The 22,382-nt window shown below is 40.4% G+C and overlaps 4 protein-coding genes across 7 annotated transcripts; 1 reads left to right on the forward strand and 3 right to left on the reverse strand.

The window, feature by feature from the left end:
• Positions 1-595: 595 nt before the first annotated feature.
• On the reverse strand, positions 596-1,132 carry LOC142519629 (uncharacterized). Its single transcript, XM_075622666.1, has one exon. It carries the CDS (start codon positions 1,130-1,132, stop codon positions 596-598), a length of 537 nt encoding a protein of 178 aa, XP_075478781.1.
• Positions 1,133-3,178: 2,046 nt separating this feature from the next.
• Positions 3,179-3,757, forward strand: LOC142519630 (uncharacterized). Its single transcript, XM_075622667.1, has one exon. It carries the CDS (start codon positions 3,179-3,181, stop codon positions 3,755-3,757), a length of 579 nt encoding a protein of 192 aa, XP_075478782.1.
• A 4,043-nt stretch (positions 3,758-7,800) lies between these two features.
• On the reverse strand, positions 7,801-8,998 carry LOC142519433 (uncharacterized). The gene is made up of 2 exons (XM_075622450.1): positions 8,485-8,998; positions 7,801-8,426 (listed from the first exon to the last, which is right to left on the reverse strand). The coding sequence occupies exons 1-2, from the start codon at positions 8,989-8,991 to the stop codon at positions 7,818-7,820; spliced, it is 1,116 nt and encodes a 371-aa protein (XP_075478565.1). The 5' UTR covers positions 8,992-8,998; the 3' UTR covers positions 7,801-7,817.
• A 3,524-nt stretch (positions 8,999-12,522) lies between these two features.
• On the reverse strand, positions 12,523-21,036 carry LOC142517674 (uncharacterized). Of its 4 annotated transcripts, none has more exons than XM_075620044.1 (7): positions 20,620-21,036; positions 19,193-19,517; positions 17,549-17,611; positions 17,022-17,174; positions 14,636-14,973; positions 13,621-14,125; positions 12,523-13,290 (listed from the first exon to the last, which is right to left on the reverse strand). In XM_075620044.1, exons 2-7 carry the CDS (start codon positions 19,506-19,508, stop codon positions 12,785-12,787), a joined length of 1,881 nt encoding a protein of 626 aa, XP_075476159.1. In that variant the 5' UTR covers positions 19,509-19,517; positions 20,620-21,036; the 3' UTR covers positions 12,523-12,784. The 4 variants fall into 4 exon arrangements, with proteins under 4 accessions (XP_075476159.1, XP_075476157.1, XP_075476160.1 ...); XM_075620042.1 differs by having other exon boundaries at positions 19,193-19,525; XM_075620045.1 differs by lacking the exon at positions 19,193-19,517.
• Positions 21,037-22,382: the final 1,346 nt, after the last annotated feature.

Consider the following 22,382-nt stretch of genomic DNA (forward strand, 5'->3'; position numbering starts at 1 on the left):
GGACCGAGTGCTTACTGCTTTACCAAAAGCTATAGCTAGTGGTAATGGTGCAACTAAAATCTTTTAAACCGCACAGTAGCTCAAACACCACGGTTCGATCGCTCTACCAAGCAGGGACAATTATTGCACCCAACAATCTCCCTCCCAATAATTGCACTCATTGCAATCAATGGGAATCGAACCCGTGACCTTGTCTCTGATACCAATTGTAGGACCGAGTACTTACCGCTTTACCAAAAGCTATAGCTAGTGGTAATAGTGCAACTCAAATCTTTTAAACCGCAGAGCAGCTCAAGCACCACGGTTCGATCGCTCTACCAAGCAGGGACAATTATTGCACCCAACACCGATCTAATTTTGGGACTTTGTTTTGCCGAGCTCCCATCATGAATCAATAGAATCCCTTTGATTTATCTACATATAAAATACATAAAAATATACAAACTCCAGCAAAAATTGGAAGAAAAGGAGACAATTAATATGAATATTGTGTCTTGCAATTCTTGTCTTCAATGGTTTGACCACTTACACTTACATCCATAGTACAATTCAAAGTGACTACAAACCTCTTTTGAATCACATTAGCAAACTTCACTCATCCAGTGATTCTTGTATAGGTATTAAAAGGCAACGTCTTCGCAACCAAGTCGTCCCTTAGCCGTGGTACGGCCAAGATTTTATCGACCATAATGTACATCAATACATTCATTCGTAGTGTTTTTCGGGCCTTAGCCTGGCCTGATGGGTTGACAACCTCGCCGATGAGGAAACCATCATAGTATACTATCGTTGTGGTGTTGTTGAACTTGAATGACACAACAATCGGATTCTTGATCGAGCCCTCTGCTATGGACCTCGAGTTAATTGCCGAGGGAGCTTTTGCCTCTTTGAGCACGTCTAGGCCTTCGATTTTCGACATATTGAAAATTAAAACAGGATCTTTGAGGTGAAAAATTGTGACCATGCGTATTATCACGGTAGTCACTAGGATCAACAAGATAGCAGTCGTGCAACCGCAACATTTGATACAGTTTCGGTGGCGGGGCTTCATGAATTCAACGGAAAATGACTCGTTTCTGTCTATGTCGATTCTGTTAGCCAAGGGATTCTCTTGTTCTTTCTTCTCAGCCATGGATGATCACTAGCGGTAAAGTAGAACTCACATAGCCTTGTTTAAGTATGAAAGTGTCGATATTTTTTTCCAGGTAAACGCAATTTCTTGACTTTGAATACTGATATCCCATAAGAGCCCATATTCAATGGATACCCAGATCAGGGTAAGCCTGCATAAAGAGTTCATTAGAAGCCGGACAGGGGTATGCCCAGGAAGCTTTCTCCCCGGGTAATCATGAGCCCGAGCTCTCATTCAAGTTCCCGGTCCATGACTCACTACCCAGATTGCCTCGATAACAGTGCCGCACTCGAGTACGAGAGTGGGTAAAATCTTACCTCGATAAGCATTCCTGACAGAATCCTACTGATGTGACACAATGGAAAAGTAGGACGACGTGACATGAATTCAATATCTAAGATTACAAGTGACAAATAGGCACTGAAAATAAGGTACTCATCACCTTATTTTCTATAAATAGCATGTATGTATTTCATTTAAGGGGATTGAGATATTATTGTTTCTGAGCTCTTGGCATTCACATATATTGTCATTATCATTCACCTTCAACCTGCTGACTTAAGCATCGGATTGGTCATGCCGGACACCCCTCCAGCGCCCATTCACGAGTTCATTTCCTTGTCTGCAGGTCACGTTGGAAACCATAGCTCACAGATATACCTTTGTCACAGATATATCTCCTTGCTCATTTTTCTTAAACACAACTCTCATAATTCATCCTATGAATCGCCCCAACCTAGCTCACCCGATTCATCCGGGTATCATCATTGGCGCCGTCTGTGGGAAATTGAGCTCAAGACGTAGATATGGCATGGCTCCTACAAGAAGGACAAATCAAAACACTTCCCGGGTTCTGGGAGATAATGCACTTACCTCAGGACAATGTGATCATCCGCCCACAGGACCTCCACCTGTTATTACTTTGTCCTCGGAAGAGTTGGCTCGGATTATATCTGATACCGTAGAGAAGGCTGTAGCCAGGAGAGACCCTTCTCATCGTGCTACACAGTCTGAAGGAGAGCAGGAGCGAGAGCGGGAGGTGAGGGAGGAGGAAGTAAGGATGGAGGAAAGGGAGTCCAGTGATGTTTCTAAGTCTCCTACTGTGGCCGAGGAGTTGGAAGAATTGAGACAGAATATGAGGGTTCTGGAAAGGCAGATAGGTGAAAGGAATAATGTTAGAGCTATCGGTAGAGGATGCCCTTTTGTTGATGCTATTATCCGGAAACCTTTGCCCGGGAATGTTAAATCTGTCAAAATCAAGGACTATGATGGTAGCGCCGACCCGGAGGAGCATTTGGCCATGTTTGAGAACATGGTCATGATGCACTGCTATGCTGATAAGATCAAGTGCAAAGTATTACTGACCACTTTGGTTGACTCAGCTCAGAGATGGTTTGAGGGATTGGCCCCTCAGAGTGTACATTCTTTCGAGGATTTCCAAAAGGTGTTTTTACATCACTTTAGCAGCAGCAAGAAGTATAAAAAAAAATGCATTTAGTCTTTTTGAAGTAAAGAAAAGCCCGGAAGAGAGTTTGAGGGCTTACATCCGGAGATTCAATCGTGTTGCTTTGGATGTCTTTCCTTGTTCCCCCGAGACCAAGACTACTTCATTTACTCAGGGGTTAAGGAAGGGCGAATTTTTTCGATCATTGACTAAGAAGACGCCAGGGGATTTTGAAGATCTGTTGTCCCGGGCAGAGAAGTATATTAATATGGAGAAGGCTCAGAAGCAGAAGAGGGAGGTGTTGAAGAGAGAGAGGGGAGATCGGGTATCTAGACCCGAGGAAAGAAGGTAGAGGAGGGGTAACCCGAGGCATTTCTCTCATGACATGCCTTTGAAGGTTGCCCGGGATCGGGATGTTCAAGAATGTAGCAGGGACATGCCCCTACCTCAACAATTTACCAGGCCCGAGAAGAAGGGATTTTGTACCCTTCATAAAGTGTGTTATCATAACATTGAGAATTGCCGGACGCTGAAGAGAGGTTATATCCCACCTGCAATCCATGAGAAAAAAAGCCTCACCCCCTGTCTTAAGGGTAATCAAAATGATCTCTGGAGGATCTACTGATGGAGACTCCAATCGAGCTAGGAAATCTAGGAGTAGGAGAGAGTGCATGGAAGTAGAGGGAGTGAGGAGAAGTGAGGCAGTCATTAGCTTTGGCCCGAAAGATTTTAAGGGCGTCCATCTTCCCCACAATGAAGCCTTGGTAATTCAAGTCTGGGTAGCAAATTATGACATTATGAGGGTCTTTGTTGACTTGGGAAGCTCTGTGAATGTCATTTTTAAGGAGGCCCTCGTACAAATGGATTTACAGGGGTACCAATTGGAGAAAGTGGAAACATCACTTTTTGGCTTTGCTGGCCATGCTGTCTACCCGGAGGGAGAGATTGTCATGCCCTTAACTCTGGGCACTCGGGAGTTGAACAAGACTGTAATGACCACTTTCACTGTTGTGGATGCCCCATCATCTTATAATATTATCCTGGGACGGCCGGTCATGAATGAGTTAAGGGATATAGCATCCACATACCACCAGAAGATTAATTTTCCAGTGGAAAGCCGAGTGTGTGAAGTCCAGGGAGATCAACCTTATTCCTGGAAATGCTATGTGGAAGCGGTCTGAGTGGACCAGAAGAAGGTCGGAGAGAGGAGAAAGGAGCAAGTGGGGGGGAGGATGTGAAGAGGATAGTAGAGAAGGGAGAAGTCCAGTTTGTGGCAGAGGATGAGCAAGAAGTGGTTGAGATCGGGCCAGGAAAGAAGATCCGGGTTGCTCGGGACCTTGACTTATCAACCCGGTTCAGTTTAATAAATTGTTTAAAAACTAATGTTAATGTGTTTGCCTGGTCCCAGCAAGAATTGATCGGGATTTCTCCACAGGCAGCTGAACATCATATGCACATCCTCTCGGGATCTCAACCTGTGAAGCAGAAGAAGACACTTTGGTCCCGAGAAGGACAAAGTAATTGATGAACAGGTCCGAGATTTGATGCAAGCCGGCCACATTCGGGAAATACAATTTCCTACCTGGCTCTCGAATGTGGTGTTGGTACCAAAGGCTACCGGGAAGTGGAGGATGTGTGTAGATTTAAGAGATCTCAACAATACTTGCCCCAAAGACCATTATCCCTTGCCCAGAATTGATCAGTTGGTGGATTCCACTTCTGGATATGAACTGCTCAGTTTCATGGATGCTTACCAGGGGTATCATCAAATTCCCCTGGCCAAGAGTGATCAAGACAAGGCCAGTTTCATCACCTCGGGAGGCACATTTTGCTATGTGGTCATGCCTTTCGGATTGAAGAACGCAGGGGCCACATATCATCGTCTAATGAACAAAGTAATTGAGAAGCAGCTGGGAAGAAATGTTGAAGTTTATGTTGACGACATCATGGGCAAGTCTAGGGAGGTTTCTGGTTACATCTCTGATTTAGGAGAGACTTTTGCCACTCTTATGCGTTATGGGATTAAGTTCAATCCAGCCAAATGCATCTTTGGCGTAAAGAGTGGTAAATTTTTGGTTTTATGGTCACTGACCGGGGGATCGAGGTGAATTGGGTAAGTCAGTGTTAAACATGACATCTCCTCGATCTGTCCGAGAGATGCAGAAACTGACTGGGAGAATTGCTTCAATTTCCCAGTTCATATCCCGATCAGCACATCGGAGTTACCCATTCGTGCAGGTCCTTCGGAAGGTGCAACAGTTTGGGTGGGATGAGAAATGTGAACAGGCCTTCCAAGATCTTAAAAGTCACTTGGCGGAGCTTCCTGTCTTAGTGAAGCCAGAGCCCGGGGAGAAGTTATTTGTCTATCTGTGCACTACTGAGTATGCAGTTAGTTCAGTACTTATAAAGGAAGAAGGCTCTGATCAGAAGCCTGTCTATTATGTCAGCCATGCTCTTGGAGGCTCTGAGCTCCGGTACAGTGAAGTAGATAAGATAGCTCTGACTTTGGTTATGACCGCCCGAAAACTGCGGCCTTATTTTTGATCGCATCATATTATTGTGCTCACTAATAGCCCTCTCGGGAGGATTATGCCTCATGCGGAGGTATATGGAAGAATGATCAAATGGACAGTGGAGCTGGGAGAATACGACATTGAGCATAGGCCCCGAGTTGCCATCAAAGCGCAGGCTCTGCCAGATTTCTTATCCGAGATGATTCAGTCTGACGAGGAGGATGTATGGAGAGTATTCGTGGATGAGGCGTCTAGACTTTCTGGATGTGGGGTGGGAGTAGTGATAATAGCTCCCTCGGGAGAGAAGATTAATTAGCATTAAGAATTGACTCCCGGGTGACTAATAATGAATCAGAATATGAGGCTGTTCTCACCGGTATTCGAGTTGCCCGGGAAATTGGAGCCTCCCGGATCATTTTGTATTCCAATTCAAAGTTAATTACCCAGGAGATAAGGGACGTTTATGAGGCTAAGGATGACAGGATGCTTAAAAATCTAAAGCTCATTAAAGCCCATGCCAATTTTTTTGTGGATTAGAGCATTGAGCAGATTCCTCGGGGTGAGAATGAGGAAGTGGATGCTTTGGCCAAAATGGCCGCCTCCTTATCGGAAGTCAATACCCGGGAAGTATTGCATGTTACCCGGCTAATTCTTTCCACTGATGAAGAGATATTACCAGCATCACAGGATTCTTGGATGACATCCCTGATCAAGTTTATTGTCAACAAAGAATTAACTGAAGATAAAACTCAAGCTCAAAAGATTAAAAAAAAAGCTCTCAGATTTGCCCTCTTAAATAACATCTTGTACAGGAGATCATTTCATGGACCTCTGTTAAAAAGCTTATCTATAGGAGATGTGGACTATTTCCTCCGAGAAATTAATGAAAGGTGTTGTGGAGAGCATCTCGGAGGAACGACATTGGCCCGAAAAGCAATGCTTGCCGGATTCTGGTGGCCTTGTATTATCCAAGACTTTGCTCGAGTGGTCCGGGCATGTGATGGTTGTCAACATCATTCTAATTTTCAGCACAACCCAGCCACTCTTATGAAGCTCATTTGACATCTAGCCCCTTTGATCAGTGGGGCACGGACATTGTTGGTCTCTTTCCCGTTGCTCGGGCTCGGAAGAAATTTTTTTTGGTGGCAGTTGATTATTTTTCTAAGTGGGTAGGATTACGGAGAAAGAAGTTTTGAAGTTCTTGTGGAAGAATCTTGTATGCCGATTTGGAGTTCCTAGGAAACTAATTTCGGATAATGGGAGGTAGTTCCAGTGAAAAGAGATCACAGCTTGGTGTCAGGAAATGAAAATCACTCAGTCTTTCACTTCTACTGCTTATCCTCAAGTAAACGGTCAAACATAAGTTGTAAACAGAATTATTGTGCAAGCTTTGAAAACTAGGCTACATGGCAAAGGAAAAGACTGGGTAGAGGAGTTGCCTAGTGTTCTCTAGGCATACCGGACTACTCCCCGAGCACCTACTCAAGAGACTCCCTTTAATCTGGTATATGGTTCTGAAGCAGTTCTTTCTGTTGAAATCGGACAATCTTCTGCCCGAGTAGAATCTTACCCTGATAACAATGATCGAAACCGGGAAATGGAGTTGGATCTGGTGGAGGAGAAAAGAGAGAAGGCTATGATTCGAATGGAAGATTACCGAGGTCGGCTTATGAAATCGTACTACAAGAGAGTCCGAATCCGAGACTTTCAAATAGTATATCTGGTGATGAAAAAAGTCAATCCATCCTGAGACGTTAGAAAATTGGAAGCTCGGTGGGAAGGAACTTTTAAAATAACCCGGAAGGTTAGCTCGGGAGATTTTTATTTAGAGGATGCTCAAGGACGATATCTGAAACGACCGTGGAATGTATTTCATTTAAAAAAATATTACGCTTGAAAGATGTAATTATTGTTTGAAGATATAATGAAAGATCTTTTCTTCTGAGGAAGTGTATGAATATTATATCCAAACCCGGAAGGTACAAAGCTCCGGTTAATCTATAAGTCCAAGGACATGATCCCCGGCCCAGGGCTTTGTACCCTGGTTATTAAATAAGCTCAAGGCTCTGCACCCTGGCTCGAGGCTCCGCACCTCGACCATTCCCAAGTTTCGAGACATGATCTCCGGCCCAAAGCTCCGTACCTTGGTTATTAATAAGCCCAGGGCTCTGCACCCTGGCTCGGGGCTCCGCACCTCGACAATTCCCAAGTCCCGGGACATGATCCCTGACCCAAGGCTTCGTACCTTGGTTATTAATAAGTCCAGGGCTCTGCACCTTGGCTCAGGGCTCCGCACCTCCGACCATTCCCAAGTCCCGGGACAAGATCCCCGCCCCAGGGTTCAATACTCTGGTTATTTATAAAATCCAGGGCTTTGTACTCTGGTTATTTTTAAAATTCGGGGCTCCACACCCTGACTTAGGGGTTCTACACCTTGATCATCATTTACTAAGTACAGGGATTTATGTCCGGCTCAGAGCTCAACATCCCGACTACTTATTGAAGGTACTGGCTATTTTATAAAACTTGGAAAAATTATGAGGTTCTACATTCACAAGCAATATGAATATTATAAATCTAATTATTTCTGAGGCCGAATATATATGAATTATTGACTAGTTATATTGGAGGCAAACAATTAAAGAGGAAAATTAAATTCCATTAAATAAAAGCACGGAGGCTGAGAGTACAAGCAAATTGAATGAAAATGAAAATGTAGATTACATTCCTATTCTACATCTATATCGCTAGACCCTGATTGTTCCTCTTCTTGAGCATCTTTCTTCTCCTCTTCGCCATCTTTCGGAAGGGATGTTATGGCTCGTCCAAAGTCCGGGAAGTTTTCCCTACCCTCAGGCAGGAGCCCGGCTTCTTCAAATTGTTCCCGGCATTTATCAAATCCAGTCTTGAAGAGATGATAGGCCCAATCTTCGACAGCCGCTTTAAATTCAAGAGATTGGAGGAAGGAGGCATGCCACTTGTCCTTATTATACTCAGCAGCAGCCAGGGTCCTCTCAGCAGCTTCCGCCCAGGACTGCTGTAACTCTACCTGCTCGGATAGAGAATTATTCATCGATTCCAAGACAGATATAGTCTCTTGCATAGCCTCTTCCCGGACAAGGCCCTCGTTGATATCATCTCGAGCCTTATCCAGATCTACTCGAGTCGATTCCAAAGCCGTGCGGAGGCCAGCCATTTCTTCCTCGTGGGCAGATCTGACCCGAGACAGCTCTCCTTGAAGCTGCTCGTGAAGCTCTTGCAGAGCCCGGGCTTGATGGTTTTTTGTGGTGGCTGCCGCAGCTACCTCTTCAAAAGCTGATATCAACATTTGAACACCCTGTACAAGAGGAGTTAGTAAAAATAAAAAAGAGAGAGAAACGAAGTCATGAACTTACAGTGAGGATCCGATTTGATCCTTCGAGTAATTTTGCGGTAGGCCGTAAGCTCTTCAGATACGCCTCCTCGGCAGGAACTAGCAGCTGCTTGAACAGCCCAAGTCCGGTTGAGGTAGCTCCCTCTAGGAAGAGATTGCCTCGGGTAGGCTGGTCAGTTTGGAGGGGCTCTTGGAATAGTTGATTTTGCTGAGGAGGGGTTGATCGGGTCGTTTGAGAGGTGGCCGGATCTTCCTCCCGGTTACTCTCAAGCAGGATTAGCTCCGGGCTTGTTATAGCCTTCCGCTTCCTCTGAATGAGGGGGACGGAATCTTCAGATTCTTCTTGGGAGCTTGCCCGAGTGGCCTCCCGTTCGAATTGAGCTTCTCCCCGAGCAAATTCGTTCCTCCGGGCATCCTCCTCCTCAGCCACATCGGCTCTTTTCTTCTCGGCAACCGCTCTCCGAGCTGCCAGTTTTCTCTTCTTTGCTGCCTTCTCAGCCGCCCACTTCTTTGCAAAGGCCTCTTGCATCTCTGTATTATCTGCCCAAAAAGAGAAAAGATGGTCAGAATGATTACAAAATAATAAGACAAGAAAAATAAAAAGGAAGTTTGAAAAGAGAAAGTTACCGGGTTGAGCGCCCAAGCCAGCAGCTTCATCTATTACCCGGTTGATTAGGTCCTCTACTCGGGGCACTCAACCCGTAAGTTATTAAATTTTCCTCAGAAATGATGATGGAAGAAGAAAATTTATGACCCTCTACCGACTCGTGGCTTCGGGCGAAGGGTTCCTTAAATTTGTATGATTTGAGGAGGGAAGGTTGTGTAGGAAGAGAAGGGAGAAACCCGGTCAAACAGGTAAGGGAAGCCGGGAGTTGTATATAAAAGTAGCGTCCTTTCCATCTCTTCTGGGAAGAAGGGATATCATCAAGGAATCGGGATTTAAGCTGGGCAGACAGGGAAAAGGAATTATCTCCCAGCCGGCAAACAAAAAAATAGTGGAGAACGAGGGGGTTAATGAGAAGGTTGTGCACGCGGAAAAGGATGAAGACCAAGGCCATAATCCGAAAAGAGTTGGGGTGGACATGGCGACTCGATATAAAAGGAAGGGATGGTAAAATCAAAGACTATTTCTTACTTGGTCCCGGAAGAAAGTGGTAAAGCCAGGATGAGGGTTATTGGCCCTGTCAAATGGACATGGAATCAAAATGAGAAAGGAAGAAGGGATGGAGACAAGAGTCCTAAGCTCCTCATCCGCCCTCGAGCGCAAAGTGCTGCTCATTGAGGCGAACCAGGGAGCTTCCAGGGCCTCAGATTCAGGAGGAGAAGAGGCTCGAGCTTTGCCCTTACCCTTGCCATTTTTCAGAGCTTGGGAAGGACTGGAAGAGGTGGGTTTGGATTTCCTGGATGGGGGTTTCGAAGAGGATTGAGTAAAGAAGTGTTTTGGGGGAGGAGAAAGGGGGGGAATCGGAGCGCATCACGGTGGAGTCGTAGCTAGGCGAGCCTCGCGCATTTGCTCCAGAAGTGGAATAAGTGAAGTTCGACATTTTTTTAGAAGAAAAATAAAGGAAGAGATGGGAATAAATACTTACGAGGATGATGGAACGAAGGATTTTTGAAGAATTCTTGAACGGAAGTTCACCGGAATGAAGGAGCGTTGTGCGTCGGAGGAAGTGTGTGAAATTTGAGAGAAAATTTTGAATTTGAAAGTTGCGAAAGTGACATATGAAGAGAGTTCATTATTTTATATAGGCGAATGGGGTATGATCTTCACCGTTGATCCAAAGTTGAATCGGAGGGTTAGGATGCATCTTGGAAATTGCGCGGGAAGATGAAAAGACATGCACGAAAATCGAAGCGTGTCAGACTGATAGTATTCTCAGAATACGAAGCGTTTTCGACCGTTCAAATTCTAGGGTCCACATAATCATGACATCAGCTCTACTACCAGAGAATACTGAACGACAAAAATATTTTAAGCCCGGAAGACATGAGGCTCCGGCATCTTAGCTCAAAACCGGAAGATATGAAGCCTTCGGTGCTTTTATAAACAAAGTAATTATCTTTTATGGAAGTCCGAGCATGACTGATCGGAACAGCGAGTGAGACTCTAGCCCGACTATTTAAGGGATGGGTGGTGATACCCCCATAAAAGCTCGGGTCATGGATGACCCGAGATATTCAATGGATACCCAGATCAGGGTAAGTCTGCAGAAAGAGTTCATCAGAAGCCGGGCAGAGGTATGCCCAGGAAGCTTTCTCCACGGGTAATCATGAGCCCGGGCTCTCATTCAAGTTCCCGGTCCATGACTCACTATCCGGATTGCCTCGATAACAGTGCCGCACTCGAGTGCGAGAGAAGGTAAAATCATACCTCGATAAGCGTTCCTGACAAAATCCTACTGATGTGACACGATGGAAAATTAGGACGGTGTGACAAGAAGTCAACATCTAAGATTACAAGTGGCAAATATGCATTGAAAACAAGGTACTCATCACCTTCTTTTCTATAAATAGCAGGTATGTATTTCATTGAAGGGGATTGAGACATTTTTGTTTCTGATCTCTTGGCATTCACATATATCTTCACATATATTGACATTATCCTTCACCTTCAACCTGCTGACTTAAGCATCGGAGTGGCCACGCCGGACACCCCTCCGACGCCAATTCACAAGTTCATTTTCTTGTCTGCAGGTCACGTTGGAAGCCATAGCTCACAGATATACCTTCGTCACAGATACATCTCCTTGCTCATTTTCCTTAAACACAACACTCATAATTCATACGGTGAATCACCCCAACCCAGCTCACCCAATTCACCCGGATATCATCAAATATGCACTTCGGATTCACGTTCTTGCGGTTTCTGTCTTTTGCAAGAAATATTGTAGAAAATGAACAAATCCTATTTTAATTTGCTAAAATTTGAACTCCAAAATATATATAGTACAAGTCATGGACACAATACAAAGATGGTTTTGGCCATGCAACTCTAGGACTATTTCTGAGCCTTTTACCCCTTACAAGACAAAACTTGTATAAATAAAATCAGGAGAGACCCGTATAATCCAATGAAATTAAGGACGAAAGGTGAATATCACCCCCATACATGCTCCCATAAAATGGAACTTTGAATGAATTTATTTGTATTCACACGTTGGGAAAAGTAATATACTCAGCCGGCTTGGAAATCAAGTGTTTGATGGGATATAACGATACATTCTTGTGAGAAGCAGACAAGCAGAAAGATGTTGAAGGGTGAGGAATCGCGGTGTCAAATGCGGGGCCACGCCGATCTCCCATCGATCTGCTTAATCTAGAATTTTCAGGGTGGTTCAAGAATTAAATGGGAAGTTGGGCCTTTTTTTTTAAAACATTACATTGGGAATTTGGGTGGAATTTATTTCTGTGATTATATTTATTTATGTATTCTGTTACTTTCTGATAACCCGGAAAATATCCCATATTACCTCGGGTCATCGCCGGTTTAGAACCCGGGCAGTCAGGAGATCAAAGCAGCCTTGCTCCGTGTCCAGTGGGAGCCGAGTTCATCTGTGATCCCGGGAGATTAGAGCCCGGGCAGCCAGGAGAAAGAAGCAAGGATGGAGTTCATCTATGAGCCCGGGAGGACAAAGCTCGGACATTCTGATACAGGTATCGTGTTTTAGATTATAGGTATGGGGCATCATGACTTGGTCACCATTAGGAGATCTTTTGGCGCATGAAAGAGTTATGGGATTCGGTCGAAGTAAGCATGGGCTATCAGACTTAACAGTATCAGTAAACAGAAGCATGACGGTCACATCACTTTCAATTAAAATTTTGCCAAGTAAAATGGAATTTGAATAGAAGAAGTTGGGTCCGAGCTCATGGACCTAAATTACAAGTTCTATATATAAAAATAAATAACACTATTTTATGCCTGTTCTAGTCTCGAAATCGCGAGCAACTTAGACTCGAACACTCGAAAAGGTTGCTGGCAGGTTCGATTCATGCTCAACTTATGTATGAAACTTAGCAACCGTGTGAGAGCCAAAGTGCAATATATGAAGAACACCGATGGAAAGAAAAACGGCACATCCAACTGCCTAAACAATTATCTACACAAGGCCAGGCCAAAAAAAAAAGAAAGGAAAAGGTAATCTTTCTGTCTGTTTCATGTCTAACATTCGACTTCCCTAATTCGAATATTGGTACACAACATCGAATGACTTTACCACGTTCTACCTAAATTTGACACAATATATATACAACGAATTGATGATTGGGAGCAAATGACAAACAAAACAAGATATAAGTGAATTTACATTGCAGGAATTTAGCTAACCTTCGGGTCGATTCCACTTCATTGAAACGACTTTCCTGAGCTTCTGTTGACCCATACCCGGCCTCTCAGCAGCACGTGGCGGTTTCATCATATATGGTTTCTTTACAAGGTTGATGTTGTAACGATCTATTTCTGGTTTCGACTCCCTGAATTGTTTCATGGGAGGTGATCTAACAGGATCTGGAGTAGACCAGTTTAATGCTTGTTTTTTTAGGGAATCAGTACGACTGTTGTAGGTGTTTCTTACATCTGTTGTGAGCTTGAGCTTCTTTGAAGGAAACCCTTCATCACCAAGTTTTATCAGATTCGTGGTTCCATTTATTGATTTTGGCGGATGGGAAAATTTATCAGATCTCTCCATGGCTTTAGATTTACAAGCTTTCATGGCAATCTGGGAAGGTTTTCCGAGCAACTTAACGGTTGAATGGGGATTTTTGTTTGAGGAATTAGTAGCCAATTCACAAAGGGCTTGAGCGGCAGCATAGATGGGGGAGTGCTCATCTGGCATCACCAACCAGCCAACATAAGACAACGTTTACACAAAGTAATTAATGATAAGGATCCAGCAGTTTAATCTCATGCTTGTTTAAACAGGCGTGCCACAAAAAGCTTTCATGACAACAGTACAATAAATGACTTGTTCTCATTAGTGCATATTTCATCTGACTAGTCTTTCTGTTGCGGGTTAAATTAATCCAAATCAGTATTTTAATCCAAATCAGTATTTTCACGATAAAATAATTAGAGTATAGGGATGAAATATATAAGACAAATTATCTGATATGAAGTACAGTAATTACAAATTGAAACAAGGGCTTAGATGAGATTTACCTGCTGCAGGTATCTTAGAAGTTGAGCATGCTTCCGAAGGGGGAAGAAGCTTTTCAGTTGGAGCAATTTGACGTTCTGGACCCTCATAATTAAGGTTAACTAAAGGCATTAAACTGTGATCAAATGTTAGTGATTCTAGGTCCATCTGTAAATCAGTAGAACCTCTCTGAAGGGCAGTAGAATTTCCAACTTTTACCCATCTACCTTGACATATTGTCCGACTTGCAGATAACTTACTGGCATCAGCACCCGACTTATTATGTCCAGAAAATGAATTGGACCAAGGAAAAGGTGGTAAGCCAGCTCGGTGAGAAACTGATTTTCCCAAACGAGGATCATTGCCTTGTTTCAAAAAAGATGACGCAGGCTTGGCCACATCAAAGAGAAACGATTCCAAATCCTTCGGTGGAGAAAGTGCGAGTAGCTCCAAGATTTCTTTTGGCTGATATAGAGGGGAATCAGAAATCACGGTAGATATTTTCATCTTCGCAACAGATTCTTGAACCTTCAAAGATAACCTTCAGTCAACTCACTATATCAAACTTCAAAACCAATTAGATGCACTTCAGAAGTATGATATAATTCTTAAGTATGATGAGGTATGCCATCATTAAGAATCACATATATTGGTTGAGTTTCGGTCCATAAATCTAATATTTGTAGTCAACAAAGGCAGAATAATACAAGGAGGACTTGATAAAAGAAATTAAATGCTTTAATCCTAAAATGCACACATTAATATTTTCCTAATTTATATCTGAGAACAAAACTGACAGCGATAAATACACTAGCTCCAAAAGTTTATTGTTGCACTCCATGTGAGTGAGCATCTGGAGCAAGGATAAAATCAGGGAGATTCTTTATCACACCCTAAAAATGAGTAAGGAGTTTCTGGGCCACATCTAGAATATGATTTCAACTATACAGAAAATATTAATTAATTTATCACCACACGCCATCCCTAGGAACTTGATAGAGTTCAGACAAAACTCCGTAGTCCAGTATCCAAACATACCTTGTCAAAGGATCGCGGATCTGCATCACAACTCTCTCCTTTGTCACTGTCACTTTGGCTTGTCGAGGAACTAGCAGTGACCAAGCTAGTTGAAACCTTTTGGTTGCAACTGTGATCAATTTCAGCACATTTTTCAGCCTGCAAAACCTTCCTAGCCTGAAGAACAGAGTAGGCCTTTCTTACCGACTGCAAAACACTGCTGTTTGAATTCACTGCTTTTTTTTCCTTGCCATTGGCAATAATAGGACAGTGATAGTTTCCATGCAGAATCTCATCAAGAGGAATCTCATTGAGATACTTCGTGATGTCAAAAACATCAGCTTTTAAGCCATAGATTCCTGAAACTTGTTCATAATCAGCTAATTGATCTAAAAAAATAATATCAAATATAAATGCTGGAAAATTAATGAAGGAACTCTATCGTTGATCAAAATGCTATGTTTTCATTGCGCCTAGAGAAGTTAAAACAATGCAGATTATGGGAAAAATAATAATTAATAACTAAGAGAAATATAGTCATCACTCCTGGAGATCCTTCCCATCTTTCATAGACTTGACGCTATCAATCTAACAACATTTGATCTAAAACTGCACATAATGCATAAATGATCTCCCAGTAACACATCAGAAATGCATCGTTTGCCAAGAAAATACTGAACCTCTGAACCATTTCCTTTTGATGATAGATATATTATAGAATGGAAGACATTGAGTAGAAATGTAGAATAACAAAAAACAAGGTAATTAAAAACAGCTACGCCAGTGAACCACTAAAGTAAGGCATAGAAACAGCAACAGATCCCTATAAAAATGGAAACAAACACACAACCGATAAACAAACAGAACTAAGAAAGTGATGCTTTAAATGATTATTTAAATTCTACCATTCCCCTCCAGTTATACACTAGATGACAGCCATTGGAGTAGAACTTCATAAACATTGATTTTCTCAGACTCCTCCAAAACTAAAAAATGTGAAAAATAAAACAAGTTCTGCAGATATATCAGTTAGTCCAACAAATTTCCAAAACATGCGTGACTAATTATCACCACATCTCTCCCAACATATTATTACTTTTTGTAAACACCAGTGCCCAAATTTCCAACACTACAGTTTTAATTAGACATTCCCGTAAAAAATAGGGTTATCTGCACATTGTTTGCCATCAATTATCTGTGCCACATGATCACACAAGAGGGAGGAACCTAGAGTACCCACCTATGCCACATGATCACCAGATGACAGCCATTTGAGTACAACTTCATAAACATCGATTTTCTTAGACTCCTCCAAAACTAAAAAATGTGAAAAATAAAACATGTTTTGCAGATATATAAGTTAGTCCAACAAATTTCTAGAAAATGTGTGACTAATTAACAACACATCTCTCCAAACATATTATTAGTTTTTGTAAACACCAGTGCTTAAATTTCCAACACTACGGTTTTAAGTAGACATTCCCGTCAAAAATTGGGTTATCTGCACATTGTTGGCCAACAAAATATCATTCATGCCACATGATCACGCAAAGAGGAACATAGAGTACCCACCTATGGTCTCTTTTTGTGTGTCTTATACATCCTAAAACACCTCTTCTTATATTTCGTATACATTCACACCTCTTCTTACATTTCGTATACATTCTCTTGATCCGTTAAACTTTTGATATATATTTTTATTGTTTTTATTTTCTATATTACTATACCGATACTATGAAACATTAAATTTATATATTTTAGTATATATCTTGAAGTATTTTTTATTTTCTAAAATACCTCGTATATTTTAATACTGATATATGATGCATTAAATTTAAAACGTAAAAACATTAAACGTTCTAATATAGTTAATGGGCACAAAGTGTATGCAGTATTGATAGTAATTATTAAAAATGCGGCAGTCTCAGGAATTGTTTTGTAAATTCATTTATAATCTCTTAAATACTCACTCACATATTTATAGGTGAACTTTTTAATAATCTTTTTAACTATGACAAAACATTGTTCAAATTACAAATAAAGACCTTCTACCTTGCCACTACATGAGCGTAATTAACTCCTCCATTAAATCATCATAGCACCACCACACAGCCACATAAACAGTATGAAGAATCAAACCAATAACCATGTAAAAATAAGAGCGCGGCTCTACCATTACTTTTTCAAGTTGAATTTCCCCCTAATAACTAAATGCATATGTGATGGTGAGCCACGGACCAATTTGTCCCAGAAAACGTTATTTTCAATGCAATCATCATAATGTTTCAACTCATATTTGAAAAATATCAAGTATCTATTCCTCGAGCTAAAAGTCATTTGAACCCATAACATGAAAAGAAATTTGGCACATCAATGACAGAAAGATTGGGAATAACCCAATACACACCGAAAAAGTTATTCCCTGCTGCAGCTGAGTTGAAGCTAACCAAGCCATTCTTCAAGTAGATTGAATCACATCTATTCTTGTAAACTTTACCATTTCTTTTATCCCCACGTTTGATGAGTGAACTTTTCCTTTGCTTAGCCACTTGAGTTTTCTCTGCATAAAGAGCAAATGGAATACCATAAGTGAATGGGTTGAGAAAGTTGCAGACTTCACAAACACAAATGCTCCAGCAGGTCATATGGAATAGACTTTATTTCATTGGCACTCGAGAATAGGCATTATATATGCTATGTTAATGCTAGTTCAAGCCAGAATAGGTGTAATTACATATCCATTTAATGGTTCAATTAGTTCATCCACACAGGCTTGCCAATGATGATTGGTTAAAGATAATTGATTCAAATAGAAACAAGTTGGAGGATAAAATTCAAATACTCAAAAGGATGAGACTCTAGAAAAGAAGTAAAGAACACCAAAATGTTACATAACTAGGCTACAGAAATGACACTTTAAGGTAAAAAAATTACCATTTCTGTTATCCCCAGGTTTGATAAGTGAACTTTTCCTTTGCTTAACCATTTGGGTTTTCTCTGTATAAAGAGTAAATTAAAATACCATAAGTGAATTGTCTCGAGAAAGTTGAAGACTTCTGAACAACACAAATGCTCCAGCAAGTCACAAGGAATAAGACTTTATTTCATTGTCACTCAAGAGTCAAGAATAGGCATTATAGATACTATGTTAACTCTATTTCAAGCCAGAACAGGTGCGATTACATATTACATTTGATGGTTCGATTACTTCATCCACCCAGGCTTGCCAGTGATGATTGTATGGAGATAATTGATTCAAATAGAAAAAAGTTGGTGGACAAATCCAAATCCTCAAAGGAAATGATAAAACACCAAAATGTTACATAAATAAACTACATGCGTGATATTTAATAAGAAAATTTTTTGCAAAAAAAGCTAAATATGTAAGTTCTCTTACATATAGTTGCAACTTTTGACATGGAGAAGAAAACGTGCACGAGAACAAAAAAACATGTACACAGTTTACTGACTGGATACTACTGCGTGCTCATGAAAAGAGAACTAAATTATGGAGTAGATCCCTCAAAGGAAAAATAACGAGTAAAAAATATAAATATCCAATAAAGAGAATCAATTGTCATGGGCACTCTGCAATCATTTTGTAAGCCGCGTCTTTATAAATGGAATGGTGATCCAAAAAATTTTGCCAAAAACAATAAAAAAAATTCAGAGAAAAACATGTGTAGCCTTATACAGTTTCAACATTATCCTCCTTCCATGATTCCAGACGATTTTTATCACACAATATAATTAGTAAATTTTGATATGCTTACACCACCCACAGATTTTGAGAGATGGTGCCACTAGGGCAAGTCACCAAGAGGCACGCACGCTTGAGCATATACCACAAATAACTATTTATATTTTTTCATACAAAATTATTTATATAATTAGGTGGTGAATGGTGGCTAAAATGACACCACATAAAATGAAGTACACATCTGTGCATCTAGAAAAATCTGGAACCTTATTAAAGATCATTGACATCAATCAAATGGTACTCGTTTCATCCAAAACCGGACGTCAGTTGGTACAAACATTGTTGATAAGATGGATATCTGATTCTACTCAAACTCCTGTGCTTAAATTCTAGCTTAGAAATCCTTTCTAGTAGCTTAGTGTTCTTGTACCATAATATGTACAACACGTGTATAAAATTTTACACAACCATTATTCCCAAAAGCACCAAAAGGAAAATACGAGATTGAGTATACAGGTATATTAAACATTAAATTTCCATCTTTCAAACAATACGACGACCACAATGACATTGTGATGAATAACATGCCAGTATCATAAAAAAGTGCTAATTCATGAGACATGGATATGCTGTCAATAAATTATTATGATGGAACTAGGGTGTCTACCATCTACGCTGACAAGGGGGAGAACAAAACTAAGGAGCAAATTGAAGGTTTTCTGCTCAGATAGGAACAAACAAAAGGGGATGCGTTATAATTCTCAACATCAAAACATGTATTTAGGGGCAAATAAAAAAAAGTATTAAAAACGAAGGTACTTTCATCTCGGAGATTGATTCACTAACAGCACTGTCAACAAAAATTATTAGACTGGTACCTGAAGTATTACCGCTTGCAGGATATGACACAAACTCAAGAGACATTCCTTCTGCATCTAATTGTCCAGATTTTCCATCAGAAACTTCCATTGATACCATCCCTAATCTTTTAGAGCACACACTATTGCTTCTTGGTATTTCACCAGTTCTCCCAGTTAAAAGCTTATCTCCTACATCCAGTGCCAAGGAAGGAGAATTCCTATTCTCCAAGCCAGAATTATTTGCAATATTCATGTTGGGCAAACTAGGGGGTTGGGAAGCTTGCCTACAAAGTTCAGATACGGGTACCTTTCCCCATGAAGCTGGCACTGACATGTCATCAACCTGAATATCTTCCAAGATAATCATATTTCGAAGCAGGGTCAGTTATAGATGAATTGAAGGCCTTCAATCAGCAACATCAGATACCATGCAGCACAATATGTCAAAGCGAAACTAGATAATATGTTTTACCTCTCGAATCATCCATAAACTAAATAAAGCATTCAATAAAACAAAGCACGAATAACAGATAAAGGTACTCAGAGTCGATGTATAACACTTTAAATCCCCAGTGGCAGTAAGGTTACTAAATACTTCAACCTTACTGCAGTGCCTTCACACAAGGGTAAGCCCCATATCATAGTTGTAAAAGGTGTGAGGCATCACCAAGGAGCCTGCCTGGGTGCGGTATACTCAGGCGAGACTAGGTTTTTAAAAAAAAATTCAGAGAAGTCGCGTTTGACTTTACTGGCTTTTTTAATAACTATGGCTGCCTATTCTTTACTATCAAACATAGCCCAAACCCTAAGATATAAGAATCAGAACAGCAACGATCCAAAAACCCCAAACCCTAAGAAATAAGTAGCTAAATGTGTTATTATAAAAAAAAATTCTCTGCACAACCTAAATTTTTAAATATTAACATTTTTCTCATATAACAGCATAGTAGATAAATATATTATTCTAAAAAGTGATAATGTTGCTTGCTTCGATAAGGCGTCGCCTCAGGCTCCAGGACCCCTTTGTGCTCATTACAACTATGCCCCAAATGATATAAATGCATTGTCGTTACTCGGGAATGCTTTCAATGAACGGAAAAAGTGGAGGAGCATACTCTACATCATAAAACACCGTTTAGAATCTTTGTACAGGAATAACTAATTCTGAATTTAACACGGGCAAACAAAACTGAATAAAGAAGCAATATTCCATTGTAGTCATAAACAAATTAAACAAACTAACTGATCTTTTCAGTTACCCAAAATACATCAGCATAAATTATTTGCGATTTCGTCAGTCAAGTATATTTAAACAATATTGACTTGGTAATTAGACCATCAAAAGTTTAAAAAATGGAAACTCATAAAAGTAATCTCAATACAAACACAGCCAAAACCAAAATCAAATCCTAGAACAAAGGTACATACACCTTCGAGAAGCTCACCTTTTTGAATCCCTGAGCTGCATGCACCCCCAGATAGCCGCCCAACTTCGGTCACCACCACACCTCCTCCAAAACCCTCGTCCGATCCCATGATTCTACCCACGCAACCGCCACCGCAGCTTCAATTCAACCCCAGGAACACCATGGAACCACAACCCCTGACAAATTCAACAATATTTCCATTCAAAACTATACTCGCCTCGCAAATCCGACAATATTTTGAACTAATCTATAAAATCTGAGCTGAATTGAAGCTGTAGAACGCAGTCAAATGACATATGAGGTGGATTATCGACGGAAAATCAGAGGAAAGAGGGAGATTTGAATAGTGGAAAGGTAAATTCAGGCGAAGGCTCATGTTGCGGCCGAGGGGGAGAGAGAAACTAGGGCACGAAATGATGATTGGAAGGTGAGTGTATTTATACTTTTCGGGAAAAGTATAAAATTGAGGGATATGTTCAAGAGCGCGTGGCTTCACACGTTATCCTCTGAACCTGAATATATTGCTACACGTGCTTTTCCAACTTCTGAAATGCGATTTTAACTTCTTACCTAACAAGCACGACTTCTAGAGTGAAAATATTGAAATCTGTCCCTATTTGTCATAATGGGTAGCTTCGATGCTACATGTCAGGCACTGTCCCACATGGTTTAGATGGACAAAATTCACACACATATGTGATTTTAAAAAAATTAGTGGACCACATGTATGTGTGGCTAAATTTGGGCCCTTAATTCTGTCATAGAGGTAGTGCTCCTACGTGTAGGATGAAATCAACCCTAATGACACAGATTTTGATCCAAAATTCGTCTCGAGTTCTATAAATAATTATAGTAATTTATTATTTTGTTATCTGTACATAACGATTTGTAATATTTGTATTATTATATATTATTTATAATCTCATCTCTCAACTAAACGATATAAAATTTGTAACACGATCGTTTGATTAAATGAATAAATCCAGTCAATCGAATAATACAGAATTTTATAATATAGTGGTTGTTTTACCCGTGCATGTGTGTGTAGATAATTATAATTATCTTTTTATTGAATTAAATGCTATTTCGTCCACTCTCCATATAGTTGATGGAGTTTTCAATTAACATAAATTTAATTGATTTTTTTCTTGAATCGATCTAACTTTTTCTCTTGGCTTCTTCCGACTTTCATATATAGGAAATTAATAATATTTACTAAAGTTGCAAAATATTCTAATAAGCTCTTGGCAAAAATTTGTGTGAGACGGTCTCACAGGTCGTATTTTGTGAGACGAATCTCTTATTAGGTCATCCATGAAAAATTATTATTTTTTATGCTAAGAGTATTACTTTTTATTGTGAATATCGGTAGGGTTGATCCGTCTCACAAATAAAGATTCGTAAGCTCATCTCACAAGAGACCTACCATAAGTTCTTAGGTGTAACAATTTTTATAAAATACCATTTGTATGTACTTTATAATTAACTTTATATAGGGAAAATTATGATTTTTTTTTGTATATTTGTCTATTTTCATATCAAAGTCCCACTCTTATTAATAGAGTATGGATTTTTGCTTTGTCAAATATTGTACACTCTTTACAGAAAAATCACAAGAAATATGATTTTTGACGGGACAATAAACAAAAGTGTCAAGCATGTGTGTGTGTATATATATAATACTTTGGGCACATCCGAGCTGTACAAAATTGTCAAGTAATCATCGCTGCTCACATAAATATGCACGCTGAGTGTGCTATATGTAAAGAGTTTTTTTAATT

This window comes from Primulina tabacum, chromosome 11 (genome assembly GCF_025594145.1).
Source record: "Primulina tabacum isolate GXHZ01 chromosome 11, ASM2559414v2, whole genome shotgun sequence".
NCBI classification, from domain to species: Eukaryota; Viridiplantae; Streptophyta; class Magnoliopsida; order Lamiales; family Gesneriaceae; genus Primulina; species Primulina tabacum.

Coding starts and splice junctions, on each gene's coding strand:
- LOC142519629 (XM_075622666.1), bottom strand. CDS start 1,132: ATGGCTGAGAAGAAAGAACAAGAGAATCCCTTGGCTAACAGAATCGAC.
- LOC142519630 (XM_075622667.1), top strand. CDS start 3,179: ATGATCTCTGGAGGATCTACTGATGGAGACTCCAATCGAGCTAGGAAA.
- LOC142519433 (XM_075622450.1), bottom strand. CDS start 8,991: ATGCAAGAGGCCTTTGCAAAGAAGTGGGCGGCTGAGAAGGCAGCAAAG. Junction 8,427..8,484: donor GATCAAATCGGATCCTCACT/GTAAGTTCATGA, acceptor CCTCTTGTACAG/GGTGTTCAAATGTTGATATC.
- LOC142517674 (XM_075620042.1), bottom strand. CDS start 20,710: ATGGGATCGGACGAGGGTTTTGGAGGAGGTGTGGTGGTGACCGAAGTT. Junction 19,526..20,619: donor CAGCTCAGGGATTCAAAAAG/GTGAGCTTCTCG, acceptor TTATCTTGGAAG/ATATTCAGGTTGATGACATG. Junction 17,612..19,192: donor TGCAAGCGGTAATACTTCAG/GTACCAGTCTAA, acceptor CTCTTTATACAG/AGAAAACCCAAATGGTTAAG.